Here is a 25,401-nt window from a genome sequence, read left to right as displayed (position 1 = left end):
ATCCCAAAGAAAGGCAATGCCAAAGAATGTTCAAACTACCACACAATAGCACTCTTCTCACATGCTAGCAAAGTAATACTCAAATTTCTCCAAGCTAGGCAGTTGCGACCCACTCCAATACTCTTGCCTGGAAAATCCCATGGACGGAGGAGCCTGGTAGGCTGCAGTCCATGGGGTCGCTAAGAGTCGGGCATGACTGAGCGACTTCACTTTCACTTTTCACTTTCCTGCATCAGAGAAGGAAATGGCAACCCACTCCAGTGTTCTTGCCTAGGGAATCCCAGGGACAGGGGTGCCTAGTGGGCTGCTGTCTATGGGGTCGAACAGAGTCGGACACGACTGAAGCGACTTAGCAGCAGCAGCAGCAGGCTTCAACAGTACGTGAACCAAGAACTTCCAGATGTTCAAGCTGGATTTAGAAAAGGCAGAGGAACCAGACATCAAATTGCCAACATCTGTTGGATCATAGAAAAAGCAAGAGAATTCCAGAAAAACATCTACTTATGCTTCACTGACTATGCTAAAGCCTTTGACTCTGTGGATCACAACAAACTGGAAAATTCTGAAAAAGATGGGAATACCAGACCACCTTACCTGCCTCCTGAGAAATCTGTATGCAGGTCAAGAAGCAACAGTTAGAACCAGACATAGAACAACAGACTGGTTCCAAATTGGGAAAGGAGTACGTCAAGGCTGTATATTGTCACCGTGCTTATTTAACTTATATGCAGAGAGTACATCATGTGAAATGCCGGGCTGGATGAAGCACAAGCTGGAATCAAGATGGTCAGGAGAAATAGCAATAACGTGAAATATGCAAAAGACACTACGCTTATGGCAGAAAGTGAAGAAGAACTAAAGAGGCTTTTGATGAAAGTGAAAGAGGAGAGTGAAAAAGCTGGCTTAAAACTCAACATTCAGAAAACTAAGATCACGGCACCCAGTCCCATCACTTCATGGCAAATAGATGGAGAAACGATGGAAACAGTGACAGACTTTATTTTCTTGGGCTCCAGAATCACTGCAGATGGTGACTGCAGCCATGAAATTAAAAGACACTTGCCCTGAAGATAAGCTATGACCAACCTAGACGGTATATTAAAAAGCAGAGACATTACTTTGCCAACAAAGATCCATATAGTAAAAGCTATGGGTTTTCCAGTAGTCATGTATGGATGTGAGAGTTGGACTATAAAGAAAGCTGAGCACCGAAAAATTGATGCTTTTGAACTGTGGTGTGGGAGAAGACTCTTGAAAGTCTCTTGGACTGCAAGGAGATCAAACCAGTCAATCCTAAAGGAAATCAGTCCTGAATATTAATTGGAAGAACTGATGCTGAAGCTCCAATACTCAGGCCACCTGATACAAAGAAGTGACTCGTTGGAAAAGACCTGATGCTGGGAAAGATTGAAGGTAGAAGAAGGGGATGACAGTGGATGAAATGGTTGGATGGCATCACCAACTTAATGGACATGAGTTTGAGCACGCTCCCGGAGTTGGTGATGGACAGGGAAGCCTGGCCTGGTGCAGTCCATGGGGTTCCAAAGAGTCAGCTACAATTGAGCAACTGAACTGAACTGAACTGGTTAGCAGTGACTCTCCATTCCCTCTCAACCCAGTTCCAGGCAACCATTAATCTGCTTTCTCTCTCTGGGTTTCCCTATTCTGGACATTGCACATAAATGGAATCCTACGTTATGTGGTCTTTTGTGACTGGCTTCTTTCACTTACCGTATAGATGAACATAGTTGTGGCATATATCAGTATTTCGTTTTTATTGCTGAATAATATGTCATTCTATAGATACAGTGCATGACTTATCCATTCATCAGTTATTGGGCATTAGGTTGTTTTCATTTTTTGGCAATTATGAAATAATGCTGCTACAAACATTCATATTACAGGATTTTGTGTGGATTTCCTTTTATTAACAAAGGGGGTTCTTTTTATTGAAGGGTAGTCGATGTACAGTACTGTAGAAGTTAAAGGTATACAATGTAGTAATCCACAATATTTAAAGGTTATACTCCGGGTGGTGCTAATGGTAAAGAACCCACCTGCCATTGCAGTAGGCATAAGAAATGTGGATTTGGTCCCTAGATCAGGAAGACCCTGCATGGCAACCACTAAAGTATTCTTGCCTGGAGAATCCAGTTGGCAGAGGAGCCTGGCTGGCCACAATCCATAGGGTCACAGAGTTGGGCACGACTGAAGTGACTTAGTGTGTGCACACACTCCATCTATAGTTATTATAAAATATCGACTATATTCCCTGTGTTGTACAATATGTCCTCGTAGCTTAGTTTGTACCTAATAGTTTGTACGTTCCTATCCCCTACCCCTATTTTGCCTCTCCCCACTAGTAATGACTAATTTGTTCTCTATATCTGTAAGTTTCTTTTTTGTTTATTCACTAGTTTGTTGTATTTCTTAGATTCCACATTTAAGTGATATTATGCAGTATTTGTCTCTTTGTCTGACTTATTTTGAGTCCCTGGTGGCTCAGAGGTTAAAGCATCTGCCTAGAATGCGGGAGACCCAGGTTCGATCCCTGGGTTGGGAAGATCCCCTGAAGAAGGAAAATGGCAACCCACTCCAGTACTCTTGCCTGGAGAATCCCATGGAGGGAGGAGCCTGGTAGGCTACAGTCCATGGGGTCGCAAAGAGTCGGACACGACTGAGCGACTTCACTTCTCACTTCTTCTGACTTATTTCACTTAACATAATCCCCTCCAAGTCCATCCATGTTGTTGCAAATGGCAAAATTTCATTCTTTTCTGTGACTGAATAGTATTCTACTATATATGTATACCACATCTTGTTTTTCCATTCATCTGTTGGTGACAATTAGGTTACTTCCATATCTTGGCAGTTGTAAATAATGCTGCTCTGAACACTGGGGTGCATGTGTCTTCATATTAGTGTTTTTTTTTTTTCAGATATATACCCAGGAATGGAATTGCTGGGTCATATGGTAGTTCTATTTTTAGTTTTTTGAGAAACCTCCATGCTCTTTTCCACATTGGCTGTAGCAGTTTACATTCCCACTAACACTGTACAAGGATTCTCCACATCCTTGACAACGTTTGTGATTTGTGTTCTTTCTGATGATGGTCATTCTGACAGGTGTGAGGTGATACCTCGTTGTGGTTTTGACTTGCATTTCCCTGAAGATTACTGATGTCAAGCATCTTTTCATGTGCCTTTTAGCTATCTGCCTTTCCTCTTTGGAAAAAGTCTGATAAGGTCTTCTCTCCATTTTTAAATCAGGTTTCTCTTTTCCCTTTTAACTTGACAGTGTCTTTTTATTAAAAGTGGTTCTTATACACAGCAAAGAGTTGGATGTTGTGTTTTTCTCAACTCTCACAATGTTTTTTATGTGGTTTATTTAGAACATTTTGATGGAATTACCAACTTTGTGGGATTTAGATATGTTATTTTAATATTTGTTTTCAGTTTCTCTGTCTTTTGTTCCTTTGTTGCCCCTTTACTGTCTTCTTTTGGATTTTTTTTTTTTTTTTTTTTTTTAGTATTTCACTTTATTGACTGTTATTTTTTTAGTGGTTCCTCTAGGGTATATAATACATATACCTAACCTTTCACAGTCTACTTAGAGTTAATATTTTACCACTTCAAGTAAAATAATAGAAGCTTTATAATCATATAGGTTCTATATCTTCCCTACTTTCTTGATATACTGGTGTTAAGTATTACATTTACATACATTGAAAATCTCATCAGACAATGTTATAATTTTTGCTTTCAAAAGCCATATGTATTTTAAAGAACTTAGGAGAAAAATAGTCTGTTATATTTACCATTTTTGTTCTCCTTATTCCTGAAGTTCCAGGTTTTCCTCTGATATCATTTCCTGTCAGACAAAAGAAGTTTTTTCCTAGTCATTCATTTAGAGTGAATCTTTTCCAATAAATTCTCTTAGTTTTTCTTCATCTGAGAATGTCTCTCCCTGCCCCCCCACCTCCAGCCTTACAGCATGCAGAATCTTGATTTCCTAACCAGGGATCAAACCCGTGCCTCCTGTTTTGGAAGCGTGGAATTTTAACAACTGGACCCCCAGGGAATCCCCTGAGAGTGTCTTTATTCATCTTTATTTCTGAAGGATATTTTCATTGGATGTAGAATTTTGGTCCAACAATTCTTGTAGCATGTTTTTGTCTTCTAGACTCTCTGATATCTGATGGGACATCTATAGTCATTTGAATGGTTCTTCCCCCTTTTTGTAATGAGTTGATTTTCTCTAAGTTTTTTTTTTCTTTAACATTGCTTTTCAGCAATTTGATCATGATGTATCTGGGTATGATTGCCTTTATATTTAATCCATTTGGGGTTTACTGGGCTTTTTGAATTTGTAAAGACATGCCTTTCACAAAATTTGAAAAGTTTTCAGCCATTATTTTTAAAATACTTTTCTATACCTTTTTTTCTGGAACTTCAGTTCCACATATATTAGACTCTCTGATACTGTCCCACAGGTCCATGAAGCTCTATTCATTTAAAACAAAATTTTAACTTAATTCTTTCTATTCTTTAGGGTGGGCAATTTTTATTGATTTGTCTTCAGGTTCATTTACTCTTTTTTTCAGTCTTTTCCATTCTGATATTGAGTATATCCAGTAAATTGTTTACTTCAGATATTGTGTTTTTCAGGTCTAAAATTTCCATTTGATTCTTTTTCATAGTTTCTGTGTGTCAGTTGAGAATTTCTGTCTTTCCATTCATTTAAAATATTTTTACCTTTATATTATGGAGCATCATTGCATTAGCTGCTTTAAAATCTGTCTGAAAACTCAACACCTGGGTCATTTGATGTTTTTATTTATTTTTTTATTAATTAGTTTATTTTAATTGGAGGATAATTACTTTACAATATTGTGATTTTTTAAATATTATTCTTTAAACTATATATAAAATTTCTACATAAATACCAATCATGGTTGTGCTGTGATTTCTATATTTATATTTTTGGTCACTGTGCTGTAATGTGCTTAGTCACTCAGTTGTGTCCAACTCTTTGCGACCCCACAGACTGTAGCCCTCCAGACTCCTCTGTCCTTGGGAATTTTCCAGGCAAGAATACTGAGGTGGGTTTTTATGCCCTTCTCCAGGGGATCTTCCCAACCCAGGAATCGAACCCAGTTCTCCCACATTGCAGGCAGATTCTTTACTGTCTGAGCCACCAGGAAGCTGTCATTTGATTTGTATTTCTGTTTTTCCTTTGAGAATTGGTCACATTTTCCTAGTTCTTTATATGTCAGGTGATTTTGGATTATATACTAGACATGTATACTGGTATTATTAGACTCTAGGTCCTGTTAGTTAATGTTGATGCTTTTGTCTTATTAGGTAACCAGCCTTCAGATATAATTTCTTTTTCAACTTATGTGAGTAGTGGTTCTAATGTCAGTTCAATTTTCAGAGACCTTTAGGTGTATCCCATTTGTCTGTTACTCCAGGGTTAGTCTAGTGCTTGGACAGTGGTTTATATTATAGTTCAGTTCTCAAAGCCTTTTCTGTGCTGCTTTGGGTCTGCTTTGTGTATGCATAGCTCAAGGGTGGTCCAGGGCTTGTGCCAATTCATGTACAGAATCAGGTGATTCTCTTCTTTAGCTCATCCCCTCCAATATTTCTCCCATACTCATTGGCCCTCACAGTCCACTTTTTCCTTTCCTCTGGAAAAAAAGATGAGATTTCCTTAGGAGTTTTAGCTTCCTGCACTGCTAATGTAACAATTCAAAACCAAATGGAAAAGAGAAGGGGGAAAAAAAAACAGGAAACAGCCTTGAGTGGGTTGTTTCTTTGACTCCTCTCCACAGTCTACTTGCTTTTGTTTACTTTTTAGAGACCTCGGTTGCTTTTTTTGTAGTTTGTCTGGAGTTTTTAATTCTTTTTTTTTTTTTTTTTAAGTTTTTTTTTTTAGAGTTTTTAATTCTAATCGGTGAGAAAGAGAGAAGCTAATATGGGCTTATTGCATCTTGGCCAGCATTTGCAGTTTATTCAATTTCTTTACCCTTTTGATAATACTTAATACTTTGGCAACTGCACAGAAGTTTAGTCTTCAAACTTCTACCAGTTTTACTAAAATGTCATGTTTAATGCAACTTCATTCATCTGATTCAGGGAAAATGTTGGGGTAGGGAATCCGATGGGGATTCTATATAGCAAGAGAGACAAGAAAATAGATGTGTCAAGATGTTAACAATTAGTTAATCTAAGTAAAGAATATATGGGTGCTCACTCTTTCAACTATTTTGTGAGTTTAAAAAGTCATAATAAAAAGTTGATGGGAAACTCTGATCTTAATATATTCTATAATCTTAATCTAAGACACTGATCTAATCCCGAGGTCAACCTGCTGGTGCTCTTCAGAGTATTTTTGATTGGTCGAATTTGGACATACAAATTTGGACCTTCTCTGATTTCAAGGTGGCTTTCTTTGTTTCTGAGAGAATAAACACTTTCTTTTGGCTATTTTTATATATTTCTTCCCTTACATCCCACTCTTTTCCCCTGTTTAGGAAATTAGGAAATTGAATTTGGACAGTAGTGTTCATCTCACCAACTGTTAATGGTCCCTTCTCTTACTTTAGACAATTCCAAGCTCGAGTGTCTCGGCAAACTCTGTTGGCACTTGAGAAAGAAGAGGAGGAGGAAGTTGTGGGATCTTCTGTACCACAGCGAAGCACACTGGCTGAACTAAAAAGCAAAGGGAAAAAGACAGCAAGAGCTCCAATCAGCCGTGTAGGGGGTGCTCTCAAGGGTAAGTTTGTTAAGTGTTATTATGGGAAGCTTTTAGTTTCGGGTGGTAGGCAAATTATGTAAGGAAATCATGTATAAATATATATATGAACATTGTCCTACTGTTCTGACTACTAGGAAGCAAAAAAGAAGTCTAAGGAGAAGCTGAGATCACAGTGTACAGTAACACTAAAACATGTCAGCATTTTGTGTCATTAATTAAGAAACACCTACTCTGGGACTCTTATAATGCAAAGAAAGAGGGAAAGACAGACGGAAGGAAAAGAAAAAAGAATAACTTAATCTAATATTTATCTAGAGTAATAAGCAACTAGAGTTTCTGAGTTTCAGTTATTAGTTGAAAGATATGCAGTAATATAGCAAGTATTATCAAAGTAAAGCTTACATGTACCAAATTCACAAAGAATGTATTAATTTGATCTTCAGTTTTGGAGGGTGAGAAATTGGGCTCTCTTTGTATACTTAAAGATGATCAGCAATAGCTGTTTTTTAAATCTACTATTTTTTTAGGTAAATTTTAGGTTCCCAGCAAAATTGACCAGAAGATACAGAGAGCAGTAAGCTTTTATTAACCACATTTATAGCAGTTAGACACACAGACCAGATATTTAGATCTCTTATCCCTATCCTGATATATCAACTTTGTAATACTCAGAATGTTCCTTGGAGATCTGAGAATTAGAGTACAGAGAATATAGTCCTAAAAAATATTTTATCCAGGTCATGATGAAGCTTGAGTCTAATAAGCAGCCCCACTAAAGAGAATACCAATAATAAGTGAGCTAACTTGGTTTTTTTTTAGATTCAGTACATTTCAGCTGAGAGAAAAATTTTACCAGAAAAATGAATATTAAGATTTCAGTTAATCCTGATAAAATTAAACAATGTTAGAATGATGACTGAAGGAAGATACAGAATTTGTTTTTTGGATATCTATATGTAAAAGATTACAGGTGAGGGAAAAGAGGGAGGGTATAAGTAACAAATGCAGAATAGACTTAAAAATTAATTATTTGATGCATTAAGGTTTTTAAAAATTATTATTTAAAAAAATCTCTGATTCTATGGTAGTAGAAGTAGTCTTGATTTGGGAAAGGTTCAGGTATACCTTATTGGGCATCTAAATTGGTGAAGATTTTTAAATTTAGATTTTGAAAGTTTAATATTTTTCTCTTAGCTCCAAGCCAGAACAGAGGTCTCCAAAATCCAGTTCCTCAACAGATGCAAAGTAATACTAGAATTATTGTTTTTGATGAAAATACTGATGAGGCTTCTAGAGCAGAGCCATCTAAGCCTACAGTCCAGCCATGGATAGCACCTCCTGTGTCCAGGGGCAAAGAGAATGAGCTGCAAGCCGGCCCTTGGAACACAGGCAGGCCTTTGGAATACAGGGTAAGGACTCTAATCCAATTTATTTGTTAACATAACAAAGTTCAAATAGAGGAGTATTTTTAGCATCTCTTTTAATTCCTCTTGAATAATTAGGCATGGTCTGCATATGGTGCATCAGAATGTAAAACCATGGTAATTTTAGTTTTCTTCTTCATCGCCAGCCTCGAGGCAATACAGCGTCTATGACAGCTGTACCCTCTATGCTTCCAAGTTTTACTCCATATGTGGAAGAGACTGCACAACAGCCAGTTATGTGAGTTTGATTTCCAGATATTTTGTGGTGGAAATTACTAAGTTTGGCAGGGGCACCTATCTAATTCCTAAAGCCTTTTCTTCTTTGTGGAAATGAAAGTAAACAAAAGTTTTATTTCCTTTATGTCTTTTTTTTTTTTTTTTTTTAGTGTGTTAGGGCTAAAAGACCACTTGTTATTCTTATTAAGGAATAAACTCAATAGGTTTATATTTAAATTGGTGTAGTCAAAGATAGTCACTGTTATTTAAGGGAGATGTTCTACCTTTATTATTAACAGTAGTGAGGAATTATGGCAGTTTTTGCTCATAACCTGCTTTTTCTTTCTGAATGTCTTTTTCTTGGCATTTCTATGAGATATAATAGATGATTAAATAATCAGGCAGTCTGAGATTCAGTCTAATATATAACATTGTGGAGTGGTAATATTAGGTCATATTTTGTGTCCCATTGCAAGAGTTTCTTCATATATAATTTGTAACCCCTCATTATATGCTAGGTATATGATGTTTGTGTAGGTTTTTTCATAAAGTCTTTTTATCAGTTGAGCAAATTGAGGACGCTTTTTAAGCATGTAGATGCTTGGACCATTAAAAGTTCTGATCCAGTGTATCTGAGTTGAGGACCAGATACAACTAAAGAACAATCTTTAGTTGTAAAAAGATACACAAAAAAATAAAAGATATATAAGTGATTCTGATCCTGACTGAGGTATGCTCCATTTTCAAACCTGTATTACCACTCTCTACTCTTCCCCTTCAGCTGATAATGTTGAATTTTACATCATCAGTTCTCTAAATGCTGTATTTCTAATTCTTCTGGGTTCAGAACAGTGAGAAATGGGCATAAGTTAGCTTCATTTTGTACACTGGATTCTATTTAGATTTGGTTATTCACCACAGTCATAGAAAACAAATTTATGGTTACCAAAGGGCAAAGTGTTAGTGTTAGTCGCTCAGTCATGTCCGACTCTTTGCGACCCATGAACTGTAACCCACCGGGCTCCTCTGTGCATGGAATTATCCAGGCAAGAATACTGGAGTGGGTAGCCTTTCCCTTCTCCAGGGGATCTTCCCAATTCCGGAATAGAACCCAGGTCTCCCTAATTGCAGCCGGATTCTTTACCGTCTGAGCCACTAGGGAAGCCCACCAGAGGGGAAAGGTATGGGATAAATTAGGGGATTGGGATTAACATATACACATAACTATATATAAAATAGATAACCAACAAGGACCTACTGTATAGCACAGAGAACTATATTCAATATTTTGTAATAACCTATAAGGGAAAAAAATCTGAAAAGGAATATATATATACATATAATATATAATATATAACTGAATCACTGCTGTACATGTGAAACTAACACATTATAAATCAACTATATATACTTCAATAAAAATATTACCTCCTTTGAAAAAAAGATATGTTATTCAGATTTATTTTTACCTATAAGTAATATAAGCTATTTGATGACTCTTAACTTATAGCTAATTCCTTCCTCATCCTAGTAGTACTCAGAACATAATTGTTGATGGACTATGTAAATTATTTTTAGCCTCTTAATCATTTTTGTTTTTTGGAATCCATCATATATAATCTTACAACTGACATCATCCCTGTGTTTTGTCAAAACGTAAGAAACAGCTCGTTTGATCTATATGATAAATAATAATTATCTTGCTTCTTTTAGGACACCATGTAAAATTGAACCCAGTATAAACCACATTCTAAGCACAAGAAAGCCTGGAAAGGAAGAAGGAGATCTCCTGCAGAGAGTTCAAAGTCTTCAGCAAGAGTCTGAGAAGAAGGAGAAGATGATGTATTGTAAGGAGAAGATTTATGCAGGAGTCGGGGAGTTCTCCTTTGAAGAGATCCGGGCTGAGGTTTTCCGGAAGAAATTAAAAGAGCGAAGAGAAGGTATGTGTATTTATCTAGCTCAAGTTTGTAAAAATAACTTAGTTGTAGGAAGACTGGGTTGCTATTTTAAGCCTGAGGAAAGTTACTGCTGTTGTGTGTAACTTTGTGTGATGCTTCTGTGGTTTCTATGTTTCTCTATTTAAGCTGAACTTCCATTGCTGCTTTCTATGAAACCCATAAGGGAAAATTTTAAACAACTAAGTTTGTGTTCAAAAGTAAAGAAACTGCATGACCAGTTCATCTTTCCCTGCAATAGGCAGACAGAAAAGTGCTTTTTCCTAATATTTCCTAAATATTTCACTTTACTTTTGATACTGTGCCTGAAATTTCTCCCAGGGCTAATTTAGATTAACGGACTCTGTCATTTAGATGATAGTAGTATGTCCTGTTTATTAAACAATTCTTTCTGAGTTAAGGGAGGCTTATACATTGAAAACGGAGAAGGCAATGGCACCCCACTCCAGTACTCTTGCCTGGCAAATCCCATGGACAGAGCAGCCTGGTAGGCTGTAGTCCATGGGGTCGCTAAGAGTCGGACATGACTGAGCAACTTCACTTTCACTTTTCACTTTCACTTTTCACTTTCATGCATTGGAGAAGGAAATGGCAACCCACTCCAGTGTTCTTGCCTGGAGAATCCCAGGGACGGGGCAGCCTGGTGGGCTGCTGTCTATGGGGTCGCACAGAGTCGGACACGACTGAAGTGACTTAACAGTATACGTTGAAAAACTGGAAATTTGGAAAAAGTAGGAAGTGGTTCTGATTCTAAAGCCTAGAGATGCTTGGGGGCAAAAGGTGCCCAAAACAGGCTGAAAGTAGGGAAGTTTAGCATTTGGAATTTAAAGCATTAGAAGATGAGTGAGAATACAGAAGAGGAGGTTGGGGGTGGGAGGAGTACAAAAATAAATTTTATCCATTTAGGCATTTTGACTAGGATATACCAAGAATGAAGAAATGTTTATTATTATTATTATTTTTAACACAATCATCCAGAGTAACCTGCAGCTCAGCTCACTTAAAGAGATGTGACATTCATAGAGCTAGCTGGGAAACTTAACCGTCACTTATAATTTGTTTGAGAAAAAAAATCATTTCAGAGTTTCAGGTGGCAGGTTAGAAGCAAAGCTCTGTAAAGCAGCCTGTTAGTAAGTTTGGAATTGCCTTATTTGTTACATCAACTAGTGCCTTCCAAGACTGACAGAAGTGCTCTGGCCTCAATATATGGAAAAATGGAATCTATGTGTCTAGGTAGGAGAGAGGGAATGCATAAAAGTTAAGGGACTAGTTGTGTGAAGCTTTTTAAAAGTGGAAACCACCACAGCAAAGAAATAGGCTAGCAGAATAGCCACATATGAGCTGGGAAAGGAGCAAGGCACTTAGGTGAAACTACTGCTTCCTGAAGGGAAGGCTCTAGCGACGCCAAGTATATTAAAGTAAAATAGTACATTTTATTCTCAACTAGCTAAAGAAGAAGCTGAGCTAGGGTTAGTTGGGATTTGAGTACTGAAAGAAGTATTGACCTCTGAGGATATTGTAATACTCTTTTCCTAATCTTGTCTCTGAATCTAGTTTGTACTCTTAAGAAATCCTCATGCCTATAAGAAAGTGGTTTCTTGTTATATTTAAAACTAGCTTCAAAGATTATTGCTGAATTCAACTCTCAGGTAGGGACATGAGAAATGAGGAAGCCACAGGTTGGGTCTAAAGACAAGGCTGTTATCCTTTCTTCCCATTACTACTTCTAAAGCATTTTCCCCCTTCTTCAAAAAGTTTCTTTCCAATTCATGTCTTCCAGTTTTTTTCCTACCCATCAAACCTCCTTAGTATTCTACATACCTGCCTCATTTCTTATTTCTACCCCTACACCATCCATTCTATTGTATTCACCTGGCAAAACCTCAACCCTAGTTAAATCCAGCTATCTCCTCACACTCTGTACCTGCATCCAAGTATAATAGTTTAAATGTAGCTGGAGAAAAATGCAACTATGAATTGGTCTCATTTTAAATCCTTTTTATTTTTTATTTTAGCTATGCTGGATCTTCGTTGCTGTGCGTGGGCTTTCTCTAGTTGTGTTGCACCAGCTTCTCATTGTGGTGGCTTCTCTTGTTGCAGAGCGTTAGCTCTAGGGCACATGAGCTTTGCTGGACCAGGGATCGAACTTGTGTCCCCTGCATTGGCAGGCGGATTCTTAACCACTGGACCACCTAGGAATTCCTCATTTTAAATTCTTGACCACGACATTTACCAGTGCCTAACAATCTTACTAGTTATCTGATAGGTGAATTTCTTCTTTCTGCTAAACAACTAATTTAATTTTCTTTCATTTTCAAATATACATCCCTGTACCTCCTGACCTATCTCCTTTGTAACCTCATTGAGAAAATAGAAGGAATGTGATGGTAACTCCATTTTCTTCCACCAAATCTGCCATCTCTGCTATCTGTACACTCATTCTTTTTGTTAAAATTTAGCATTTCTCTGTTCCTATCAAAGGAATGGTCCTTATTTCTTCCCCCTCTAGCATTTTCCCTTTTTACTAAACCATTCTTAGTAATTTAGGCAAATATAATGTCTCCATTTTTTAAAAAGAAAGAAAATCTTCATTATCCTTATTCATCTCCAACTACAACCCCATTTTTATACTCCCTTTCACAGCAAGATTTGGGGGCAATTGTAATCTTTTGCTGCCTACTATTTCCTCAACTGAAAAAGCTGGCTTAAAACTCAACATTAAAAAACAAAGATACGTCATCTGGTTCCATCACTTCATGTCAAATAGATGGGGGGAAAGTGAAAACAGTGGCAGATTTTATTTTCTTGAGCTCAAAAATCACTGCAGATTGCTGCCACAAAATTAAAAGATGTTTGCTCCTTGGAAGAAAAGCTATGACAAACCTAGACAACGTATTAAAAAGCAGAGACATTACTTTGCCAACAATGGTCCATATAGTCAAAATTATGGTTTTTCCGGTAGTCATCTACAGAAGTGAATTGAACCATACAGAAACCTGAGTACCAAAGAACTGATCCTTTCGAACTGTGGTATTGGAGAAGACTCTTGAGAGTCCCTTGGACAGCAAGAAGATCAAACCAGTCCATCCTAAAGGAAATCAACTCTGAATATTCATTGGAAGGACTGATACTGAAGCTCTAATACTTTGGCCACCTGACGTGAGGAGTCAACTCTTTGGAAAGACCCTGATGCTTGTAAAGATTGAGGGCAGGAGGAGAACGGGGTGACAGAGGATGAAATGGTTGGATAACATCATCAACTCAGTGGACATGAGTTTGAGCAAACTTGGGAAGATAGTGAAGGACAGGGAAGCCTGGCATGCTGCAACCTATGAGGTCGCCAGGAGTCAGACATGACTTACTTATTGAACATTTCCTCAAGCATCATTTCTATTCCATTGATCACAGTGACCAGAAACCTCCTTTTTGCCGAATCCAATGGCTGTTTCTGAGTCCTGATCTTTATTGACTTCTTGGCTTCATTGAGTACAGTTGATGAAATGCTTTATGAAATGCTTGTCTTTGGCTTCTTCCTTGGTGGTGTATTCTTGCTCCATTTCCTTTACTGTTCTCATCCAGGACCTCTTCCTCAGGCCCAGGAGAGTTCTGAAATATCCCAATTATCTCTTCTTTCCACAGCCATCTTTAAGTAATGGATTAAATACTGTTTACAAGCTATCAACTCTCAAATTCATATCCCCATCCCTGACATTTCACCTGATCCCCAGACTGATATTTAGTTGCCTGCATTTATTGGCTGTCCTAATAGGCATCTTTTAAAATTTATATGTATTTGGCTGTGCTGGGTCTTAGTTGCAGCACACAGCATCTTCAATCTTCATTGAGCATTATGGGGGTCTTTAGTTGAGGCATATGGAATCTAGTTCCCTGACCAAGGATTGAACTCAGGCCCCCTGCATTGGGAGTTCAGAGTCTTAGCCACTGGACCACCAGGGAAATCTCTCCAATAGACATTTTAAGCTCTACATAACCAAAAACAGTTGATTTATATCACAAACCACACCCCAATATACAAATGTACCACAGGCTTCCCTATTTCAACAAAAGGCATCACCATGCACCAAGTTGGTTCAGTTCAGTTCAGTCGCTCAGTCGTGTCCGACTCTTTGCAACCCCATGAAATGCAGCATGCCAGGCCTTCCTGTCCATCACCAACTCCCGGAGTCCACCCAAACCCATGTCCATTGAGTCGGCAATGCCATCCAACCATCTCATCGTCTGTCATCCCCTTCTCCTCCTGCCCTCAATCTTTCCCAGCGTCGGGGTCTTTTCCAATGAGTCAGCTCTTCGCATCAGGTGGCCAAAGTATTGGAGTTTTAGCTTCAACATCAATCCTTCCAATGAACACCCAGGAATGATCTCCTTTAGGATGGACTGGTTGGATCTCCTTGCAGTCCAAGGGACTCTCAAGAATCTTCTCCAACACCACAGTTCAAAAGCATCAATTCTTTGGTGCTCAGCTTTCTTTATAGTCCAACTGTCACATCCGTACATGACCACTGGAAAAACCATAGCCTTGACTAGACGGACCTTTGTGGACAAAGTAATGTCTGCTTTTTAATATGCTGTCTAGGTTGGTCGTAACTTTCCTTCCAAGGAGTAAGCATCTTTTAATTTCATGGCTGCAATCACCATCTGCAGTGATTTTGGAGCCCAGAAAAATAAAGTCAGCCACTGTTCCCACTGTTTCCCCATCTATTTGCCATGAAGTGATGGGACTGGATTCCATAATCTTCGTTTTCTGAATGTTGAGCTTTAAGCCAACTTTTTCACTCTCCTCTTTCACTTTCATCAAGAGGCTCTTTAGTTCTTCTTCACTTTCTGCCATAAGCGTGGTGTCATTGTCATATCTGTGGTTATTGATATCTCTCCCGGCAATCTTGATTCCAGCTTGTGCTTCCTCCAGCCCAGCGTTTCTCATGCTGTACTCTGCATATAAGTTAAATAAGCAGGGTGACAATATACAGCCTTGACGTACTCCTTTTCCTATTTGGAACCAGTCTGTTGTTCCATGTCCAGTTCTAACTGTTGCTTCCTGACCTGTATACAGGTTTCTCAGGAGGCAGGTAAGGTGGTCTGGTATTCCCATTTCTTTCAGAATTTTCCACAATTTATTGTGATCCACACAGTCAAAGGCTTTGGCATAGTCAATAAAGCAGAAATAGATGTTTTTCTGGAACTCTCTTGCTTTTTCCATGATCCAGTGGATGTTGGCAATTTGATCTCTGGTTTCTCTGCCTTTTCTAAAACCAGCTTGAACATCTAGAAGTTCACAGTTCACATATTGCTGAAGCCTGGCTTGGAGAATTTAAGCATTACTTTACTAGCGTGTGAGATAAGTGCAATTGTGTGGTAGTTTGAGCATTCTTTGGCATGGCCTTTCTTTGGGATTGGAATGAAAACTGACCTTTTCCAGTCCTGTGGCCACTGCTGAGTTTTCCAAATTTGCTGGCATATTGAATGCAGCACTTTCATAGCGTCATCTTTCAGGATTTGAAAGAGCTCAACTGGAATTCCATCACCTCCACTAGCTTTGTTCATAGTGATGCTTCCTAAGGCCCACTTGACTTCACATTCCAGGATGTCTGGCTCTAGGTAAGTGATCACACCATCATGGTTATCTTGGTCATGAAGATCTTTTTTGTACAGTTCTTCTGTGTATTCTTGCTACCTCTTCTTAATATCTTCTGCTCCCCCAAAAAAACTCTGAAAGGCATCTTTTATCCCTCTTTCCTTACCATTCCCCCACATCTAACGAATAAACCAACTTTGCCACCAAAAAGTTTCATACATCTTTCATTTATCACCAGTCCCATTATTACCTCAGTCCAAACCACAGTCTTTTAGCTGGACTACTACAGTTAAGACTTTCTGCCCTCTTTCTGGCCTTCCCAAAATTCATTGTGTTCACAGCACATTATCATTTTTGGAAAATCAGGTCATGTCCCTCCTTTATTTAAAATTCTCCCGTGTTGTTTCATTGTCTTAGAATGCAGTACAAACTCTTATAAACCCTACATGATTTGGCCCTTGCCTAACTTTCCAATCTCATCTTTTACTTTGCTCCCTATTTCTATGCTACAATCATGTTGGTGTTCTTTTGAGTCCTTGTACCAGTGATCTTGTTCCTCCATTAGGGCCTTTATGCCATCTAGTCCCTTGCTCTAGAAACTTTCCTCAGATCTTTATATGACCAGCCTCTTGTTATCCAGGTTACAGCTTCATAATGTAACTGACTTAGATGATCTCCCCTGATCACTGGTTTAGTAGCTCCTGACCTCCATTCCCCTACCCAATAACACATTTTCACATCACCTAATTTTTATTTTTAGCACTGATTATCTTGTTAATTTCTGTGTGTTTGTCTCTGCCAAATTGAACATTAGCATCACATGACCAAGGACTTTGTATTATGTGCCACTAAAACCTAAATACCTTGTTGTGCTTGGCATGTAATGGATTTCTATTTCTTATTGACTGAATAAATAATAGAGACCGAGACCTCAAGTTGAGGACTTTGCTCCATTTGTGTCATTCTTATCTGTAATATTGACTGTCCCAAAGACAATCTTTGACAGGATAAATTGCTATGAGGAGTAATGCCTCAGCCAACTTTACTGTTTCTAGCTGAGCTACTGACCAGTGCAGAGAAGAGAGCAGAAATGCAGAAACAGATTGAAGAGATGGAGAAGAAGCTAAAAGAAATCCAAACTACTCAGCAAGAAAGAGCGAATGAACAGGTCATTTTCTCTTTTCAGTACATAACAACTAATGCTTATTGAAACAAATTTAAAAATATGAAAATATAGAAGGTAAAAGTCCTGCCAGTGCCCACTCAGTTTTTGGTAGTTTCTTAGCTACTAGTATCAGCAAAGTTGAGCAGAAAAGTAATTTTAACAGGTGACTTCAAATGGAATTTGTGGCATATAAGTGATATAATTTATTGACATCTTAGTTATACTCTAAATCACTATTCTGTTACTTCTGACTTTAATTTTTTATTCTAGTTATGTTCAATTAAAAAGAGATTAGCTAAAGAAATTTAGTGTGTATTTGCTTGCCACTACTTAGTTAAGTACAGCAGTATCAGTTTATACTGGTAACATAAATTTAAGAACTTCTGTGGGACAGACATTCTATATGGTTAGTAAATATCTTGGGAAAGTGTATAGTAAAGCTAATTTTGGCACTAAAACTTGAAAATAGGTAGCATTTTCTAGATAAGAGGGACATACTAATTTTGTTTATTTAATGCAAATAGCAAGAAGAAAAGATGCCTACAAAGGAGACAGCTGAACTGCCAATTGCTTCAGAGTCTCAGGAAATATCAGGAATGGCTCTGTCCAATTTTGTTTGCCCAGTAAACTCTTGTGCCAGGTAGGACCACATTGGTGGAAGAAATGATACTTATAGGAAGGAGGGCATTTAGAACCAGCCTTTGACTCTCTAGACTTGAAGTCTCCTTAACTTTTATAGTATTGAGACATGATTTTTGCAACTCTTTGTCACAACGTCGGCTTTGATACTAATGAAGGAGGTCTAGGTGCTGGCTTTTTTCCATTAAAAAAAAAATAACGTATTTCTTATAATAACAACCAAATAATTTTTTAAATGGTAAAACCACTCATTTCTACCACTAAAAGATGACTAGTATTAACATTGCTTTATTTCTTCTTTATGTGTTGTTTTGGATTTGTTTATAAAAATGAAGGTTTATCATTTTGTAATCTGCTTATATTGTTAATGTAACTTGATGTCTGCTATCAAATATATTTCTGTAACAATTCTAATGACTGAAGGTTCTATCTTAAAGAATTTGGTTTAATGGTACTAGAATATTTTCTTTATCTTAGAATGAAGATTGTATTTAATTTTTTAAAAAGTCTCTTGGACTTCTGAAAATTAAATAATTTGTTCTGTGGGTAGTAAGCCACATGTTTAAAATCGAGTTTCTTCACAGGGAAACATCACTTGCAGAAAACGTTTGGCAAGAACAACCTCATTCTAAAAGTGAGTTGTATTTGACAATCTCATGAAGACCTTACTGATAACAAATGCATTATGTAACAAGTATAAATAATTTTATTGATTGTAGTAAAAGGAGGTGAAAGAAAGCAAAGAGAGGGACTCAGGTTTGTAATCTTTGAATCATGGAGTTCAATTTATTAGCATATAATTCAAGATAGGATAGACATTTGAAAAAATATTTTTGTAAAATAACTCATTGCTTAAAAATATTTGATTTTAAATGTAATTTAAATTTATACTAACTATAAAATAATATTTCACTTTAGTTAGTGCACTCTAACTAATGGCACCCCACTCCAGTACTCTTGCCTGGAAAATCCCATGGACGGAGGAGCCTGGTGGGCTGCAGTCCATGGGGTCGCTAAGAGTCAAACATGACTGAGCGACTTCACTTTCACTTTTCACTTTCATGCATTGGAGAAGGAAATGGCAACCCACTCCAGTGTTCTTGCCTGGAAAATCTCATGGACGGAGGAGCCTGGTGGGCTGCAGTCCACGGGATCACTAAGAGTTGGACACGACTGAGCGGCTTCACTTTCACGCATTGGAGAAGGAAATGGCAACCCACTCCAGTTTTCTTGCCTGGAGAATCCCAGGGACGGGGGAGCCTGGTGGGCTGCCATCTATGGGGTCTCATAGAGTTGGACACAACTGAAGCGACTTAGCAGCAGCAGCAGCAGCTAAGCATAGCAGTAGCACCCAGGAGCCAAGACTGGAAAGTGGTTTTTTGATAGGAAGAGGGGGGAGAAGCTTAAAATTAAAGCTATTTTATATTCAAATTTGGTCTTTTCAGAAACATGTTAAAAGTGGTAGAAACATGAATATCCACCTAGTAGTTTAAAAAATTCAGTAGAATCTGATTAAATGTTTAAGTCTAACCATCAGTTTATAGGAAATGCAAGGCATAGAAGAACATTTGAAACAAAAATATAATTGGCCAAAAATCCAGCATTATGGGGTGTACAACCCAGTTTCTAAAATAAAAAATTAATAGCAAAAACAAAAACCCTATAAAATAAAAGCAATTAAAGAGACAATTTCAACTGGTCACAGTGTTTGAATCTACTTTGCATTCCTAATTCAAACTTTCTAAAAAGTTTTGATAAAATGTGATACTTTTGATTGTATGTGTGAATTCAGAAATGGTTAATTCTGTAGATATGATCATGTTTTGAGATTATGTTTTTTAAAAAGACACTATTTCTAAGAAATGTGTACTGAAATATTTACATATGCAATGATATGGTGTTTTGTATTTGCTTCAAAAATAATTCAGAGTTGGGTTAGATTTGGGGAGCAGTGATGGGGAATAAAGATGAAACAAGATCATCCATGTTTAGATCATTGTTATTAAGTGATCTTTACTTTTGTACTTTGGAAATTATTTATTATAAAAGATAAAATTGTTTTTCTGCTTTCAGACAGCAAAAATGTTAATTGACCTAATTGTCTTGAAGAGTAGGGCATTTACTCTAAAGAGTGTAAATTTAGTCTCTCTTTCTATAGGTTCCAGTGTACCTTTCTCCATTTTTGATGAATCTCTTCTTTCAGAAAAAAAGCCTGTCAGGTTTGAGGGTTTTTTTTAATTTATTTTGTTTCAACAATTAAAAGTTTTCTATTATTATATATAAGGGTGAAATAGGAGGTTACTGTTATCTGTGTTAAGAGAAAAATTGCTAAATGAGATGTCTTTTTCTAGTCCTTCTGCAGCTCCCTCACGTGTTTTAGCCCAACGAAGACCTCTTGCAATTCTCAAAACTTCAGAAAGCATCACCTCAAATGAGGATGTATCTCCAGATGTTTGTGTAAGAAACAGTATCCCTAAGTTTATATAAATGGGCTAGTGTATAGTTTCATTCATTTCTCACAGAAGTTTAGAGTTAAAGTAAAAATCATTGGCTTGAAATAAGCACATGAAAAGATGCTCAACACTGTTATCAGAGAATGCAAATCAAAATCATGGTGAAATACTATACACATGCACTTGGGTGGCTATAATCAAAAAGACAAAATAACAGCTGTTGGTGAGGATGTTAAGTAACTAGAACCCTCATACGTTGCTGATGAGGATGTACAGTGGTACAACCTGTTTGGAAAACAATCTGTCAATTCCTCAAAATGTTGACAATAGGGTTACCATATGGTCCAGCAGTTCCCTCCTAGGTAAATATATCCCAAAGAATTTTTTAATTTAATTAATTTTTAATTGAAGGATAACTAAAAGAATTTAAAACATATCATCACACAAAAACTACATAAATGTTCATAGCAGCATTGTTCGTAAGAGCCAATAACAGGGAACAACCAAACATTCATCACCTGATGCTTGGATAAACAAAATGTGTATCTGTAAAGTGGAATAGTGTTCAGCCATAAGAAGGAATGGAATATTGACATATCCTACAACATGGGTGAATCTTTAAAACACTGCTAAAATGAAAGCACGCCTAAAAGAACACATACTGTATTATTCTGTTTATGTGAAATAAACAGAAGTCTTTCATAAAGGCAGAAAATAGATTAGGATTTCCAGGGGATTAGGGAGAGAGTGGATTGGAAAGTGACCACAAATTGATATAGTGTTTCTTTTTAAGGTGATGAAAGTGCTCTGAAGTTAGATAGTGGTGATGGTTGCAAGTGAGATAGTGGTGAAGGTTGCAAAGCCTTATGAATGTGTGATACTAAAAACCACGGAAATGCACATTATAAAAGAGTGTATTTTTTGGTATGTTAATTATATCTCAATTTTTTTAAGTAGGGAAAGATCACTGTCTTCAAAGCCCAGGATCTTTTTTCTTTATAAAAAAAATTTTGTAGCAATGAAAGTTATGTGAACCAACCTTTTTTTTTTTTGTAGTAATGTTCTGTTTTAACCACTGTGAACTAGTGACCCTGCACACATTCAAGTCAAAGTAAATAAACTTTATCAATGACATTTTATTGAAGGTTTAAACCAGCATCTGGAAACTTGTCTTAATATTTAAAGAGAACTGAGTATGTTTAATCTGAAGCTTATAAGGGGAGACATGATCAGTATCTATAATGATTTTAACAGTGTTAAATCAGTGTATTCCAATGAATCAAACATGTTTTTCTTTTTGTTTACCCATTTATTGAGGTATATCTTATATCCATGGACCTCCCTCAGTAGCTCAGTTGGTATAAAGAATCAGCCTGCAATGCAGGAGACTCAGGTTTGATCCCTAGGTTGGGAAGATCCCCTGGAGAAGGAAATGGCAACTCACTCCAGTATGCTTGCCTGGAGAATCCCATGGACAGAGGAGCCTGGCAGGCTACAGTCCATGGGGTCACAAGAGTTGGACACGACTTAGCAACTAAAGAGAGAGAGAGAGCTCTTATATAGATACATTGCACAAATATTAATTGTACAGCTAGGTAAAATTTTAAATATGTGAATATCCATGTAGTCTTCACATATATCAAGATACAGAAAATTTGCAGCAACCCAGAAGAACCTCAGGAGCCATGTATGACTGAAGGTGCTGAGGCCCCATTCCAACTATACTGAATTGGAATTTCCAGAGATAAAATCCAAGTATGTATTTTTGTCTGTTTTAAATACTTGCCCAGGTAATTCTAATGTAGATAATAAAGATGAAGATGTAGAAGAGTAATTTTTACATACTGGATTCTGGAGAATACCACCAGAGAATAGGCTGGATTTGGAGGTAGTCGTTCTAGGTTCAGATGCTCAAGGATGGACTAAATTATTAAGAGGATATCTTAGGTTTTTTTGTCTTAAACCTTTTACTTGAATTTTGTTAATAGGTACCTACCAGCATTTTTTTCCCTAAAAAAAAAATCATATTTAAAGTGTCTAAACTAATAGGGCCATAAATAGTATTTGCATAAAATGTATCCATAGACTACAGACATCTATTTTACTCTAATCTTACGATTCTTCAGTTTCATCTATTGTTTCTTCTAGATGTATCTCTCACCTCTACTTAATTATGTTGAACCAGAAATTCGGAGTATATGTCATATTGGTAATGATCTAGAAAATTAATATCTAGTATCTATGAGGGTTAAATGAAATAGGCACTTTTGTGTACTTCAGGTAAATGTATAAAGTGGTACAATATTTCTGAGGGAAGTTGGGCAGTATGAATAAATACCCTTAATGTCCCATTACCTTTTTGACCTGGTAGTTCTATTTTTATGAATTATTCCTAAGAAAACTAACATATTCCTAAAGATTTAAATCTATAAGAATATTTAAAATAGTTTCATGATAGTAAAATACGGGGAATAGCCTAAAACAGTTGGTCAACTTCTGATAGACCCACAGTGTTACCAACATGTTTTTAAAGAATTTTTAATAGCACAGAAAATAAACTAAAAAATATAATGATAATGAATAATATGGACTAGCATATATGCTGTAATTTCACTTGTTTTAAAACCTCTTTTTAAAATGCATAAAATATGCATGTATCCTACCAGATGTATATGGTCATAGCAGTTGTCTCTGGATAGTGGAAACTGGGGACTTCCCAGGTGGCACGAGCGGTAAAGAACCTGTCTGCCAATTCAGGAGATACAAGAGATGCAGGTTTGATCCCTGGGTCCAGAAGACCCCCTGGAAGAGGGCATGGCAACCCACTCCAGTATTCTTGCCTGGTAAATCCCATGGACAGAGAAGCCTGGTGGGCTACAGTTCATAGGGTTGCAAAGAGTCAACACAACTGAAGTGGCTTAGCATGCACATACCAATAGTAACTGGGGTGGAGAAATAGGAGGATCAAGTGTGGGAGGGAGACTTTTTTACTACAGATTCTTTTAAAATAGTTGACTTTTTAAAACTATATACTTGTATTACTTTTAAAGACAAAGGCATATTTTAAGTGTTTTCCATTATTTTATATTTTTTCCCCCATATCTTCTATCATCCTGAATTGTTGTTTAGTCGCTAATTCATGTCTGACTGTTTGTGACTCCATGGACTGTAGCCCACCAGGCGCCTCTGTCCATGAGATTTTCCTGGCAAGAACACTGGATTGGGTTGCCATTTCTTTTTCCAGGGGATCTTTCTGGCCCAGGGATTGAACCAATATTTCCTGCATTGGCAGGCAGATTCCTTACCATTGAGCCACCAGGGAAGCCCATGATCATGAGTTACCTTTTAGAAATAAAATAAAAATTGTCATAGAATAAGACCTAAAAGCTAGGAGGATAGTTGATTACCAGAGGGTATTCTAGGCCAAAGCCAGAAGAAAAATGGTATTGGTTCTTTGGTTCCTAGGTGAAATTGATTGAGGAGAAAACATTGTCCAGTATTTTTCTTTGTGTGGAGAATCTTCAGTGTATTTTTGATGAAATATAGTTTGCTGTTTTCATAATACAGAACCTTTTTCCTCAGATGTAAAGATGTACTTTTAAAAATTGTCTTTCTCTAGAGATTCTGTGTTAAAAATCACTTATCTAACGCCTCTTTCAGTAAAAAATATAGGCCATTCATATGCTCATTGAAATGTTTCAGCTAAATTTTATGTGGTTTTTATTTCAGGATGAATTTACAGGAATTGAGCCCTTGAGTGAGGATGCTATTATCACAGGTTTCAGGAATGTAACTATTTGTCCTAACCCAGAAGACACTTGTGACTTCGCTAGAGCAGCTCGTTTTGCATCCACTCCTTTTCATGAAATAATATCCTTGAAGGATCTCCCTTCTGATCCTGAGAGACTGTTGCAGGAAGAGGATCTAGATATGAAGACCTCTGAGGACCAGCAAACTGCTTGTGGCACTATCTACAATCCACCTCTCAGCATCAAGAAGCTGAGGTAAGTGGTGATTATAGGTTGCACAAACCAAATTGTTTGAGAGCTCTTATTCTGTGTATGCCTGTCAATTATAGCCATCAATTATCAAGCTTTTACTACCTGCCAAGTATTGTGCTAAGTGCTTTACATGACAATTAAGCTCCTTCAGATAAAATGTTAATGGGATTTAGTAATTTATTTGAATATGAGAGTTAGAAGTAAATTTTTAAAAAATATTTATTTATTTATTTAGCTGCTCTAGGTCTTAGTTGCATCATGTAGGATCTTCCATCTTTGTTGCAGCATGTGGGACCTAGTTCCCTGACCAGGGATCAAACCCAGGCCCCCTACATTGGGACCATGGAATCTTAGCAACTAGACCACCAGGGAAGTCCCATGGAAGAAGTAACTTGGGGTGATTATGGTATCTTTGAGGAAACTCAGAAAGGGTCCCTGATTGGTAGAGAAGAGGCGTGTATTTTTCCTTTAATATTGAATTTTAAATAATGGTAGAGTAGCTTGATGCTAATTTTAAATAGGCTGTTAGAGATATACTCTTCAAAAGTATCTTGTGATAGAGAGAAATGAATGAAGTAATAGCAGGAATGGCATCGAGAGCCAGGGACTAATAAACCTTGTGATCTATCCGTATTTAAAAGTCACCTAATTTAAACAAGTTCCAGTTTTAGGAATATTCTTTAATTTGCCAGTTTGTGCTTTTAAAGCTGTATTTTCAAACTTTGTCCCCAACAAACTTTTCTCAGTTTCTAGCACATAGTCACCTTGATTAATTTCCTGTTTTCTTTCTTGACCTTTGCTTATTGAAGAGTTAAAAAGTCCAAAGAAGAGATAAAGAGGAAGAAAACTAGTGTCTTAATCAGTTTTTCTCGGTCTAGTTTAGGATAGATGGAGAATAAGGCATTTGCTATAGATTAGGTTGTTGTTTAGTTGCTAAGTTATGTCCAACTCTCTTGTGATCCCATGGACTCTAGCCCTCCAGGTACCTCTGTCCATAGGATTTCCCCGGCAAAAATACTGGAATGGGTTGCCATTTCCTTCTCCATGATAGATTAGGTTGACAAAGCACAAATTTAATAGCTGGCGTTGCTCATCAACCATGGTAGATAAAGTTACCTAGATTCTGATTATGAATCTTTTTTTTTTTTTTTTTTTTTCAGGAAAATAATAGACTTTAAAGTGAGATTGAATAGTG

The 25,401-nt window shown here is 37.2% G+C and overlaps 1 protein-coding gene and 1 non-coding gene across 2 annotated transcripts in view; both read left to right on the top strand.

Moving 5' to 3' along the window:
• BUB1B (BUB1 mitotic checkpoint serine/threonine kinase B) overlaps positions 1-25,401 on the top strand; it is a 55,217-nt gene that overhangs the window by 15,413 nt on the left and 14,403 nt on the right. The window contains exons 6-15 of the mRNA XM_005888937.2: positions 6,609-6,778; positions 7,955-8,169; positions 8,331-8,422; positions 10,114-10,340; positions 17,004-17,116; positions 17,638-17,753; positions 18,337-18,386; positions 19,911-19,971; positions 20,104-20,209; positions 23,935-24,209. Coding sequence (XP_005888999.1) covers positions 6,609-6,778; positions 7,955-8,169; positions 8,331-8,422; positions 10,114-10,340; positions 17,004-17,116; positions 17,638-17,753; positions 18,337-18,386; positions 19,911-19,971; positions 20,104-20,209; positions 23,935-24,209 — 1,425 coding nt within the window. The remainder of the gene's footprint in view (positions 1-6,608; positions 6,779-7,954; positions 8,170-8,330; positions 8,423-10,113; positions 10,341-17,003; positions 17,117-17,637; positions 17,754-18,336; positions 18,387-19,910; positions 19,972-20,103; positions 20,210-23,934; positions 24,210-25,401) is intronic.
• TRNAS-AGA (transfer RNA serine (anticodon AGA)) lies at positions 2,492-2,563 on the top strand. The gene has a single exon. It is a non-coding gene; the product is annotated as a tRNA-Ser (tRNA).

The sequence above is a fragment of the Bos mutus genome, chromosome 10, assembly GCF_027580195.1.
Source record: "Bos mutus isolate GX-2022 chromosome 10, NWIPB_WYAK_1.1, whole genome shotgun sequence".
Lineage (NCBI taxonomy): Eukaryota > Metazoa > Chordata > Mammalia > Artiodactyla > Bovidae > Bos > Bos mutus.
The sequence above is the reverse complement of the archived record's forward strand: the minus strand, read 5'-3'. Positions and strand labels throughout refer to the sequence as shown.